This window comes from Strigops habroptila, chromosome 3, assembly GCF_004027225.2.
Source record: "Strigops habroptila isolate Jane chromosome 3, bStrHab1.2.pri, whole genome shotgun sequence".
NCBI lineage: Eukaryota > Metazoa > Chordata > Aves > Psittaciformes > Psittacidae > Strigops > Strigops habroptila.
The window spans coordinates 80,606,351-80,620,042 of NC_044279.2; the positions used below are offsets into that span (position 1 = coordinate 80,606,351).

The window sequence follows — 13,692 nt, forward strand, 5'->3', positions numbered from 1 at the left end:
CAACAAGCTGAATGATGCTGCTGCCCCTGCTGCAGTCCCATCCTGTTGCTAGCAGTGGCTAGTGGGAGCCTGGGCGCCAAGGTGACTCAGTCCATTGGCTGTGGACTTTCCTAAATCCTGACTATGTCTCCTTTGGCTGTCTAGGCTGGGGTAAGAAACATATTAGAGAGTTATCTCAATTGTTATTGAACATATCAATGTATTTGCCAGTGATGAGCTGAGGCACCTAAGTTCTAGTCTCCAGGTCAGAATCACATTCAGTTATGAATTCAACAGGTTCATGTATTCCCAGACTATAAAGTGAAGATTAGCCTTCCTACTTTAGGAAGTGCTGGGAAGATGAATTTCCTTTAAGTCATAGTCACTATTATTCTCTTGCATCTTTGAGGGATGGAATGTAGCGGACAGAGTAAAGCAGATCTGTCTTTGCTCACCTCAGGTGCTCACGCCAGGACTGGGTGTGCTTTGATGCAAGGTTTTATTTAAAGAAAGAAACTCTGAAAGTGAAGAAAGGAAGAGCCCTTTCCCCAAAGCAGCAATGTGGTTTCTAGTCTTGATGGCCTAGGTATTGTGAGGAGTGTATAAGAATCTAAACAAGGAGGCAGTAGCATTTTTAGATGTTAAGTTAAAAGCAGTAGCTCTTTTAATCGTTATAGACCCCATGATGTGCAGTATGATTTTGTCCTTGCACAATTCTGGGAAGTTTAACTGCTTCCATTAGTAATTCACCTCAGTGTCCAGTTGACATTTACAAGTTAATTTGGCTATGGCAGATAACAGTGTTCTTCCTCAATTTTCTGCTTTGCCTCCCTTTCAGGTAATAATCTTCATAGCAGGGAAAGCTGACAGATTAGAGTTCTACTCCTGAGTGGTTCTTTGGTCTTTAGGGGACTGTAACCTTAACTTTAGTAGTGACACCCTGAACATGTTTGTCTGGTTCTGCAGTGGGAGCTTCTGCGATGTGTATGTGGCAGTGGTCTGACCAAGCTTCTGTAGCCTTGACCATTTGTTCTTTTGACTAAGTGGGACAAGTTCCTTGGAAAAGTGGAATTGGGTCCATGCACTGTGTTTATCATCCCCAAGGGAAATAGCTGAGCAATACTGTGACGGACTCCTAGTTATTTCCTCTTTGGAGATGGGAAAGAATTAATCTTTATTCAGACAGCTGGAGTATGGGTCAAATAAACAATACAGTTTATTGCATTGACATGTAAATGAGTATTACAGTAACTCAGTAAAAGCCTAAACCAGAATAGAGTAGCATTGCTACTCTAATATTTGTACGTTTGTAGTACAAACAAAGTAGCTGCATTAACTATAGTGGGGAAAATTTGACTGCAGAGGACTTCAGCATGACATGAATGCTACATCCCTGGTAACATTCAAGACCAGGTTAGACAGAGCCTTGGGCAACATGGTCTAGTGTGAGGCATCCCTGGCCATGGCAGGGGGTTGGAACTAAATGATCTTAAGGTCCTTTCCAACCCAAACTATTCTATGATTCTAGGACCAAAATAATTCACTTGGCAACCTGAATTATTATTAAGTGTATAATGCCTGTGCCTTGTTCCTATTAATACCTGTGCTACCAGGTTAAAGCTAGCGTGGATTTGTGCACATATGCTACTGCAGTGTAGACAAACCGTTAGAGCATAGCACTACATTAGAGTCATTTAGGTGGTCATGACAATGTAAAAGCTTCCAATCTTCCTCCTGCTGTTGTTTCCAAGTCTTGTGCAAGAGTTAGCACTACCTCAGTGGTGCAAATGTGAATGATGTAAAATGATTTTTAAAAAAGCTTTAAATCCAGATAGTTTTACTGATATATTTTAACACGTGTGCCCAAATCTGTTTTCAGCTCAGTGAGGAGACAGAAAACTATGGGGGCAAAAAAGAAGAAATTGTTAAGAGAAGTCAGGAATCAATTCAGCCGGATAAATTGTTTCGTGAAGCTACCCTCTGAGGAGAAGCAAACATGAGAATAAACTGCTTTATCTCCTGATAAATCAGAGGATGCTCTTGAATATATAATATGCAGGAGATGGCAAATTTAGGAAAATATAAAGGGACAAGTACACGGCTGGTGTAAACTGGTATGAATGTATTACACATGTAGAGCCAAGCATATATACAGGGGTTGAAGAACTGTCACTACTTCAGAGGGAAGGATTCTACTTAAAAAGGGGGAGTCATAGAGAAGACAAGCCAGTCTGACAAATGGACTTTCTTTCATCCATAATCTGCGATGAGGATGGTCCAACTCTTACGGATTTTTTGGTAGAAATTATACAAAACAACAGGGTCATTTTGAAGAGTGATTCAGGATGATGTATTTAAATACTGTGCTGTTACGGTCTCCTTTGAGAGCAGTGTGAGCAGAGTGAAAGCTGTATGTCGATCCCTAATGCTGCTAGTGTTGATGCATTCTGTCATCTTGCCCAGATTGAATCTTTGTCCCACTAGAATTATCCAAATACTATAGCTGCTAGTCTAGGAGATACTTCAGGAGATACATTGCTCATTGTACTTCTTGAAAAACCTATCCCAAATCTGCTTTTCACTTGCTTCTGAGTTTGTACTTAAAAAAAAAAAAAAAATCATAGTCATTGGATTTTATTGGTATTTATCTGTGGCATCATTTATCTAATGCAGATGGTAGGGTTTTTTTCTATGTGGAAATACGTGGGCACAATAGCACAGTGGCAGGAATGTCCCAGTGTTGTGCCAAGTGGACAAAGAACTGATTTATCTGAAATAAATGAGGACATGGTTTATTTCCTTTACTACCTCCTCCTTCACACACCTGAATTGGCAAGTTAACAGCTATGGGAACTGGATTGAATGGAAATACTGCCGATTACATGGCTGCTGCTTCTGCTAGTGCTTTTGGCATCACTATTGTCTGATGTGAGCTGCTGGAGCTGCTGGTGAGTGTTGTGGTGCAGAGATGGCCCAGCCTAGCTGTCTAGGGGCAAAACTTTTAATTTGAAAGGAATTACAAGAAAGCATGGCTTCTAGCAGTTACTGCTGTAGTTACTCAAACCCAGCATTCTCTAGAAGAAGTAGTCCTGCCTTCTGCTTTCCCTGTTGCTGCCTATCCTTCCAACACATATTCTTTGTCTGAACACACACAAGTGCTTCTGAATCAGGTCAGGGAATTGATGTTGAGGACTTGAGCAATTCCTCAGTGAGTCTTGTAATACAGCTAAGAAAACATTTGTGTCAGTACAGGAGAGGAATGGGGAAACTGCTCTGGGATAGTGAGGCTGCTCTGTCTTGATGTCAGGGCCAGCCTGGTGTTATCAAACTACAACTTTGAGGTGCAGTTTCCCAAGAGGCTCAAGCCAACTTGAGTACGTGTTGCTATCAAAATAGGCAGTCTTTGTGCCTTCAACTTCTGTGTGTGTTCATGTTCTCACCTCTTCCAGCTGCTGCAGCTTTGTGGAGATCCAAGTGAGCTTTCCTTTTCTGACTGAAAAGTAACTCACCAAAACCCCCAAAAAATTTCTTTTGGCTGAGATCAGCTCTCTTATCTGGCTAACCAGAGATTTGTACAATTGCTAACAGTGGCACAAAGCAGCAGCAAGCTTCTGTAGCTACAGATGGGGAGAAGGCTGGGCTGGCAACTTTCTAGATTGACTTATGTTTCTTGTGAAATTGCTACTTACAAGAAATAAGCTAACAGTATTATCTTGTGGCAAAGAGGCAAGTATTTTGTGTGGCAAAGAAAAGAGGGATTCATTATTGAGGTGGTCCAGTTCCAAGTGTGGCATTTCTTGTCCTAAGTGTTGCTCTAGATCTTGAATAAAAAACCTTCACTGACATTGCCTAAGAAACCCAGGCTACAATAGCATCTAATATAGTCCTAGTCACACTGTATCCACAGTAACAGGAATACACTTTCTTCAGTTTCCCGTTACCCTCAGTTAAGCAGGAAGAATAAAATAGTCTGAAGTTCTGTGGGAACTGATAATTGCTTTTCTGCGGATGTAAGTTAGCACCTGGGCTTGTGGAGTGCAGAGAAGCTCTACCGTTCTAGTTTTGAAAGCGAGGAAGCTGCGCTGGGCATTCCTACACACGCGTTGTTTTCAGAGCTTATGGGAACGCCTCTTCTTCAAATAAGTGTGTTTTGAGTGACCCCTGGTGGAAACTTCAGACAACCAGGATTTTTAGGAGTTAGGTCCCAACATGAGGCTTCAATTGGCCAGCCTTTGGCACACACATGTGAAAACTGTGACTGTTAATGGAGATGGGTTTGTATTCAGGTGGAACTGGGCTGGATCCATCAGCAACCTACATTCCTTACATTGCATCCTGTCTAATTATGTTCTTCATATCATAGCTTCTGAGTCTAATGTGTGTGTGCTCACACATTCATTTTTTCCGCTCTGGCTCATTCCCCTTACCTACATATCCAGGCTGGAAAAGCTTTACTGGAGTTACTGTACCCTTATTTTTCCTCCTTAGTGAAGCAGCCCAATCTAGCCCTTGGTTGCATTGCTCTATCTCTACAGTGCCTTCCTGTCTGCTCTTCACATGCTTTGTGAGTACCTCCATATACTGGTAAATATACTGGTAATTACCTCGATATACTGGTAACCAGTTATGGTTAATACCAGCTAAGGCAAAGGACTGTCATATGCTTTAACTGCTAAGAGGATATTGCACCAGATTTCCACAACATGTATGCAAACCCCCACCATTTGTCTGAAGTGGGAACTGGATTTTAGTGCATACTCTTCAGATTCCCCTGCTTGCTTGATGCATGCTGGTCTGCTTAAGGAGCTTTGGACACTCCAATACCTTACAATCCTGGCTATGCAAGGTAATGGTGAAAAAACCCCACAACCATCTATTGATAACCATCTATTTTTCTTGGTTGTTGTTGTATTTTTTTTTTTTGTTTATTTTTTTTTTTTGTTTTGTGTTTGGTTTTTTTTGTTGTTGTTGTTGGTTTTGTTTGTTTTGTGTTTGGTTTGTTTTGTTTTTTTTGTTTTGTTTTGGCAGGCTGATTTGAACACCAATATTGAAGATGAATCCAGATCTTTCTATGGCGTTTCCAGCCAATATGAGAGCCCAGAAAACATGGTCATTACCTGTTCCACCAAAGTGTGTTCCTTTGGAAAGCAGGTGGTGGAGAAAGTGGAGGTAGGGAGCAGACACCTGGGTGCAAGGATCTCTCTGGCTGTTGTTTTGTCACTTCAAGTATTTGCATCCTGTGTATATCTCAAGGCAAAATATAGCCAATGCTTGTTGTCAGGGAGATCGATGCCATAGATTATTATTTCTGAGACATGTAGGTGTAAGATTGCTCCAGCCTGCAACATGGCTTTGTCTCAGGACGCTGCTAGTGTTTGCTATTCTTTTTTTCTTAAATCTCAGTTTCTGAAGATATGTGAATATGTAAGACTCAGCAATGGTGATTGTCTGGGGTTTTTGGGGGAGCAAAGAAAAGCTATAGGAAACCCTGATACTTGTTCTGTAGTCGAGAAATGTGAAAACAAATAGGCAAGACCTCACTATCATCAGTGTTTTTAAACAGATCATTAATTAATAGACTATCATCATTAATTAATAGACTAATAATTTACAGACTATAGTCTTAAGGTTTTATGAAGCTTATGCTAGTGCTTGTACACTTGCAGCACTGTGTAACAGTGGAGCTGCATAATTATGCTTATATCTGGCACTGAAAGAAATTATTTTGGATGCCATATTCAGCTGCTAAGAGAGCTGCTCTGACCTGCTTTCTGCTGCTCTCTTTCTCGAGGAGCCTTTGGATGCAGGAGGAGCAGCTGTATGCAGAACACCAGGTATTCTTGTGTCAGCAGTCAGTTCAGGCTACATCCTTCCCCAAGACCCATTTCCAGTCATATGATAGACATGCCTGAAGTCTGGTTATGTATTTGTGTGATGGAATAGATAGGCCAAAGAAAGGTTGTCATGGTACACAGGAAAGGAGACCAAACGCTTGTGGTGAAAGAAGGTAATAGTCATATAAGAGTCACTGTGAAATGATAGAATCCAGCCTCAGTTTCTGTTCAAAGGAAGATGAAATATACAGGATCTAAGATATGAATGTAAACAAAAAAGCCCCTCTGTGTAACATTGGCCAGACCCTCTCCTAAGGGGGAGAGAGATACAATGTTCTCTCTCACAGGTAAGGCTTTAGTCCTTTCTAGTTGTGAAACATCCTGAGCATAGAATTATCATAATTATTAGGAGCTTTCTGGTCTTGCTAAATCAGCAATTTTTAACTTTTTCAGTTTATTCACACCTAATATTTTTCCAGTAGAGATGCAAACTGTACAGCTGACAATTGGTCTGCTCCTCTTAATTACCTTTCACAGCTCCTTGGGAGCTTGTAAGCTGGAACTCACTGTTTTAAAGAGAAAAGAGACCAAGCCAAAGAAATTAGAGGGCTCAGTGAGACTGACCTTGGTGTGAAGAACTGTAGAGGAATAATTAATCAGCTCATTACTGTTAGTAGAATGACTTGGAAATGATGTTATAATTTTTCTGTTCTGAATCCCTTTATGTGATTAATGGTACTTAATGTGATATCATTAGCCCCATGTGCCCCTTTCATGTTTTGCATTGCAGACAGAGTATGCACGCTATGAAAATGGACACTATTCCTATCGCATTCACCGTTCCCCTCTCTGCGAATACATGATAAACTTCATTCATAAACTCAAGCACCTTCCTGAGAAGTATATGATGAACAGTGTGCTGGAGAACTTTACTATTTTACAGGTGGGACATTCAACTGTGTTTGTTGGAGCTTGGAAACCTGTAAGCCCCATGCAGGAGTTCACTGTTGTGAGTCAAAGCAGATTTCCTTTTACAGCTCAGCATCTAATTGAATTTAGTATCTCTCATGAGTATGGCACCTCAAGACCATTTATGGAGCTCTAGAGATAGTAACTCATGCAGAGAAGCAGCAGAAAGATTTGAGAGACCCAAGTTAAGACAGATAAAAAGAAAGATAAAGGGAGAACTCAGGAGGCAGAGAGATAAAGGCAGGAGAAAGACACAAAAGTCAGTGAAGGAAATGCTTATTCCACTATTCGACAAATGTTGACCCTTTCTGTGCCCTGGTCCTTTTTGCCAGGTAAAAAAACCAAACAAACAAGAGCACTGTTAAGTGGCTATATAATTTTGCCATGGGAAGAGTTCTTCACTGACCACATTGGGGTGGGGGGTGAGAAGGGGAAGTTGCTTCCTCAGGACCATCCTGATTCAGGAAATAATATGGAAGCACGTGTTGCAGGAAGCTATGCGACACCTCCATGAAGCCTTTGAAGCCTTTATTGCAGCCTCTAGGTAGGTCAGTACTACAAGGCTATAGCAGTTAGATTTGCATTAGTGTCTATGTTATAGCAGGAGCCTTTCCAGGCTCAGACGTAGCCTAAATTTGGGAAGAGGGCAAAGCTTAAAAAGTGGATTGTCCTTGGGCTGAGTTCTGTGCTTGCCTCTACAACACGTGTCACAGATCTTCATCCAGAGGAGCTGTGGTTGGGTAAGTAGAAGATATGCTAGTGGCTCTATGAAAGAATGGAAATCAAGTGGTCTTCATTCCATTCTCTGGAGATCCTGTGGGACTTCAGGCAACTCATTTCACTGCTCTGTGATTCAGGTACCTCAGCTGTAAAACACAAGGTTAATAATATACCTCACAGAGCTTCAGGAGGCTTTACTCTTTCGTGTTTGCACTAAGAGCTCAAGCATCTGGAAGAAAAGAGGAATGTAAATGCTAAGAGCTTTCTTAAGACGAGCAAAAGCATGAAGGGGGCAGGAACAGGGAGATGGAAGACCTGTACTGTAATCCACACTGAGGACACTGTAACTGCTTTCTGCATGTTTCATTCCTCGATCACTCCAGTACTTGCTATAAATTCTATGAACAAAGTTGTCATATATTTGTACTTCCTCTGGAGCTTTACATTTTGAGTAATCTCATGTCCTTCCCTTATCCTATGTCACACAGAGGCATGTCTCATGCGTGCTGGCACAGCTTTTAATACGGCCTTGCAGTCCTGCTCCCTGAGCAGCAGGCTGAGCATTTTCCACCCCTCACTCTGTACTGGGTAGCTGAAAAATGGTCATGCTTAGGTAAGGCACGCTGGTAGTCCTCAGTCCCCACTACCAACTTCTGAGGCAAGTCTAATTATATTTTTTCTAGACCCTTTCATGAGCTTAGATATCCCTAATCTCACAAGCATGATCTTGCTTTGCGCATTGCTCTGTATCTAGCCCTCTAATAAGATTTCTGAGCCCATTTTTCAGAAAAGGCTCTGGTGCTTTAACATACCTGGATGTGTATAACTCACAATGGCCTGCAGAAGAAAGGAGAAGAGTTAGTTTGGCTGCAAAGTATGCTCATGAAGTAAGAAAAGAAAAAAGAATAGACCAAAACCAGGCTGCTAAAATTAATAAGCAAGTTTGATAATGACTATTTTTCCTTTTTTTTTTTTTTTTTCTTCTGTTTTCACAAGAATGGTTGGGCTTTGGTACAGTTCAAGCCTCCATCTGGTATGTTTTTCTTCTGCAGTTGGGTTGATGCTACTGCTGATAAAAATATATCACCTCCAGCAGGAGAGGACTTCTTGAAGCTTTAGCTATGACACAAATTCAGATGACAAGAATGTGCAAAGTTGTGCAATGACAGGGCAAAGCTGAGCTAGGAGCTCTGGGTGCATCATTTTGCTTGTACCTGCCATGTAATATAGGCAGTGCATGCTTTTGAAACTTAGACAACACTATTCCATCATCATGCTGCTGACACTGAGCCACATTTCAGAGAAGCTAAGGTTCCTGAGGGACCATAGAAGAAGAAATGGAAAAAAAAGGAGCTTCTGAAAGAATGCACGAGTGTAGCAGCCAGCCATCCTTCTTCTGACATCTACAGTGTATGGAATGAGAGGTATAATAGAGTCAAACCTATAAACCTACCGTATAATGAGGTATATTCTGTAATCCTCATGGTCTGTGTCTACCACTGACAAGCAGGAGCAGATGGAGAGAAAGAACTGTTTATGGCTGTGATATATCAACATATACGTGAGCAGGAATGGTTGTACCACAGGAGGTGGCTTCTCTATACCCAACAAACACAGCAAAAAGAGATTTTATGTGAAACACCTTCTGTCTGCTGAAATCTGCAACACTGGGGGTGGGGAGTAGAGGACCTAGTGGACCCGCTTCCATTTATGCAGTCACTGCTTGGTCACAGCATTCTTTTCTCCACAGTGGACTCTGCTCACCTCCCTGTCTCTTCACTGCATTGTAGTCCTGATGCTGCAAAAGTGCTTTGCTTGGGTGTGTGGGCACACAGACTGGGTGTCGTGGTGGCTGAGCTGTGTATCATTCCTGTTCTTTGCCTGTTACTGACTTTTTGCTCTACATGAAATATGTTGGAATATGTAAGCAGAGAAACAGCAGTTGCCATCTCAGTTTCTTCTCCTTTTCTGTCTAGGTTGTCACAAACAGGGACACACAGGAGACCTTGCTGTGCATAGCATATGTTTTTGAGGTGTCAACTAGTGACCATGGTGCCCAGCATCACATCTACCGGCTGGTGAAGGACTAGAGACTCTCAGCCCTGAGCCATCCATGGGATGCATGTCTAAGAAAAAAGCCTGTGCTTGAACAACCCCTGGCCCCTCATACCAAACTGAAAAATAAACTGCATATATTGTGTATTTTCAGAAAAGCACTTCTGAGCTGTTGTGTGATTGACAGGGTCAAATAAGTCTGTATCTGAGGTTTGTACAAATGGGAAAAAGACTTGGAGTCAAAAACAGGCAAATAATGCTTAAGGGTGTCACCACAAATAGCATTCTTTGGAATGTATTTCCCATAGAGCACACATAGGGTGTAGTCATTCATACACATAAAAGGAGTGGCATGCACCTCAGGATACAGGTAGGACAATGGCAGCAGCTTCCACAATTTGATGACATATGAACAGGTTCAGGTTGAAAATGTTCATGCTACATCTGGTCTGAAAGTGTATATATATATATTCATTTGTAGGTCAATACAATGTCAAGCACAGACATGCTTGCCATACATTTATGTAGATATCAGTTAGATGTGTATGGGCACATGCATGTGTATAGAGGTTGCACATATAACAAATATCTACCTGTCTAGCAGTCCACCTTAGCAGGCGTGCAGTCACAAGCTCCTTCAACCAACCTCCTTTTAGAGGCTGGATACTATTTCCCTCTCTTGCATGCGTGATAGTGAGAGATCAACTTTTCTTTTGCCTTCTAAATGAAGTTATGCTTAGAAAATTGGGTATGTTAAATCGTGTTGGCTTGCCCAGCAGATTTCCTCCATGTATCAGGTCTGCTAACTTGACTGACTGAAGTAATTCTTGCTGCTTTTGCTTGTTCTCCCTGTACAGTTAGACTGCTCAGGGAACTAGATTCTGCTCTTTTCTTGTGCACCAGCAAAATAATTGCTTACTGAGATCAAATTCTTCCACCTGTTAGTTTCAGACAGTGAGGCACACAAGTATTGCAAAGAATGCCACTTGGCCATCAAATTGCAGGAAAAAGGTGAGAGAGGATAGTGGAAAAAGGTTAGCGTGGCATGTTTCCAAGGCAATCAGTCTCTTTGCTTTACTTGTAAACTGAGGTTGTTTACTGAAGTGTCACTGAGAGGCAGTCTTGGTCCCCACAATGCTGCTGATGTGGGGGAAGATCTAGTCATGTATGTTACTCTGAGGGAAGAGGTGGGTTGCATGATGGCAGGCACTGAACAGGCCATTTTTTGGGTGGCCAGATCCCATGGCACAGATTTGGATGTATGGTGTTAGATCTCTTTCCATAATGCACCACAACACCTTAGGAAACATCTCCCACCTACTTCAGATATTTCCATTCTTGCATTTTTGGCATACAGTACTCATGGGTACCTGAGGAATCTGAGATATTGTCAGAAATCAAGAGTTTATTAGAATGCCAGAAGGTAAGGGCTTCAGCCACACACAGATACAATCTGACTGCTTTGAAGAACTCATGAGCTTGTTGGTGCTCCTTTCTACAGCTTCTAGTCTGCTGGTTAATCACAGATTGATAATTCTGTTTCATGCATGTTTAAATCTCGGCTCCCTTCAAAGTTTAAATCTTGCACTCCTAGAGAATGTTCTTCCCATGTTTTATGGGCTCAGATTAATCCTTTGAGTACTTGAAGGTCTTAAGGCCCTTTTCACAAGTATTTTTGAATATTCCCCATCCGCTCATTGAAATTAATGAAAAATGCTCAGTCACCTTCCAGTGTACCATCACAGAATAGTTAGGGTTGGAAAGGACCTTGAGATCGTCTAGTTCCAACCCCCCTGCCATGGGCAGGGACACTACACGCTAAACCATGTCACCCAAGACTTCGTTCAACCTGGCCTTGAACACTGCCAGGGATGGAGCATTCACCACTTCTTTGGGCAACGTGTTCCAGTGCCTCAGCAGCCTCACAGTAAAAAAAACTTCTTCCTTATATCTAACCTGAACTTCCCCTGTTTAAGTTTGAACCCATCACCCCAGTCCCTGATGAAGAGTCCCTCTCCAGCACCCTTGTACGCCCCCTTCAGATACTGGAAGGCTGCTATGAGGTCTCCACGTAGCCTTCTCTTCTTCAGGCTGAACAGCCCCAACTTTCTCAGCCTGTCTTCACACGGAAGGTGCTCCAGCCCTCTTATCATCCTTGTGGCCTCCTCTGGACTTGCTCCAACAGCTCCATGTCCTTCTTACGTTAAGGACACCAGAACTGCACACAGTACTCCAAGTGGGGTCTCACGAGAGCAGAGTAGAGGGGCAGGATCACCTCCTTAGACCTGCTAGTCACGCTTCTTTTGATGCAGCCCAGGATACGGTTGGCTTTCTAGGCTGCAAGTGCATATTGCCAGCTCATCTTCAGTTTCTTGTTGACCAACACCCCCAAGTCCTTCTCCGCAGGGCTGCTCTGAATCACTTCTCTGCCCAACTTGTAGCTGTGCCTGGGATTGCCCTGACCCACATGTCAGACCTTGCTCTTGGCTTGGTTGAACTTCATGAGGTTGGTATTGGCCCACCTCTCAAGTGTGTCAAGGTCCCTCTGGATGGCATCCCTTCAGCATATCAACCAAATATATAGTTTAGTTGATGGAAGAAGTGATGCCAGGCCGTACAAAGGATGTTTATTTAGCCTAGCATGTGAGGAATCCTGAAAATTTCCATTTCTAAAGAGATTTCGAACAGAAGACCAGAATATAGTCCACTAGCAAAGCCCTACTGAATAAGCTTCATGTACATGTACAGTTTTAAAATAGAATCATTCCAGTTAGAAGGGACCTACAGTGATCATCTGGTCCAGCTGCCTGACCACTTCAGGGCTGATCAAAATTTAAGCATATTTTAAGGGCATTGTCCAAACATCTCTCAAACACTGACAGGCATGGGGCATAGCTTGTTCCACTGTTTGACCACCTTCTCAGTAAAGAAATGTTTCCTAATGTCATAGAATCATAGAATCATAGAACAGTTAGGGTTGGAAAGGACCTTAAGATCATCTAGTTCCAACCCCCCTGCCATGGGCAGGGACACCTCGCACTAAACCACGTCACCCAATGCTCTGTCCAACCTGGCCTTGAACACCGCCAGGGATGGAGCATTCACAGCTTCCTTGGGCAACCCATTCCAGTGCCTCACCACCCTCACTGTAGAGAACTTCTTCCTTATATCTAATCTAAACTCGTCAAGTCTGAACCTCCCCTGACACAGCTTTGAACCACTGCCATGTGTCTTGTCACTGGATCTCAGGGAGATGAGACCAGCACCTCCCTCTTCCCTTCCTCAGGAAGCTCTAGAGAGCAATCAAGGTCACTCTTTAACATCCTTTTCTCCAAATTAGACAAACCCAAAGTCCTCAGCCGCTCCTTATGGGACATGCATCCCAGCCCCTTCACCAGCCTTATTGCCCTCCTGTGGACTAATTCAAAGACCTTCACATCCTTCTTAATTTGTGGGCCCCAGAACTGCATACAATACTCTTCAGTGAGGCTGTACCAACGCTAAATATAGCAGGATGATCACCTCTTTTGACTGGCTGGTTATGCTGTGTTTGATGCACTCCAGGATGTGGTTTGCCTTCTTGGCTGCCAGGGCACACTGCTGCCTCATATTGATTGAGCGAGTTGCTGACCAGCACCCACAGGTCTCTCTCTGCAGGGCTGCTTGCAAGCTACTCCTCTCCCAGGCTGTACTTCATCCCAGGTGCAGAATCCAGCATTTGTTCTTGTTAAATTTCTTGTTAAATTGATGATTGCCCAATGCTCCCGTCTATCCAGATCCCTCTGCAAGGCCTCTTGTGCCTCAAGAGAGTCAACAGCAGCTCCCAGTTTGATTTCATCAGCAAACTTGCTAATGATGCATTCAACTTCACCCTGATCATTGATAAACATATTGAACTGGCCCTAGAATTGAACCCTGAGGAACACTGCTGGTGACCAGTCGCTAGGCAGATGTAGCCCCATTTACAACAAACCTCTGAGCTATGCACTTCACCCATCACACTGTGAACCTGCTCATCTCACAGTATCAAAAGCCTTGGTAAAATCCAGAAAAACTACATCCCCTGCCTTTCCTTTGCCCTCTGGGATGACTTTATCATAGGATATCAAATTAGTCAGACAGGACTCTCCCTTTG

General features: G+C 42.8%; 1 protein-coding gene across 1 annotated transcript in view; it reads left to right on the forward strand.

Annotated features, from left to right (window-relative positions):
• TEAD4 (TEA domain transcription factor 4) overlaps positions 1–9,718 on the forward strand; it is a 56,268-nt gene extending 46,550 nt beyond the window's left edge. The window contains exons 12-14 of the mRNA XM_030480086.1: positions 5,008–5,148; positions 6,604–6,756; positions 9,479–9,718. Of these exons, the coding sequence (XP_030335946.1) occupies positions 5,008–5,148; positions 6,604–6,756; positions 9,479–9,592 (408 nt within the window). The 3' untranslated portion in view covers positions 9,593–9,718. The remainder of the gene's footprint in view (positions 1–5,007; positions 5,149–6,603; positions 6,757–9,478) is intronic.
• Positions 9,719–13,692: the final 3,974 nt, after the last annotated feature.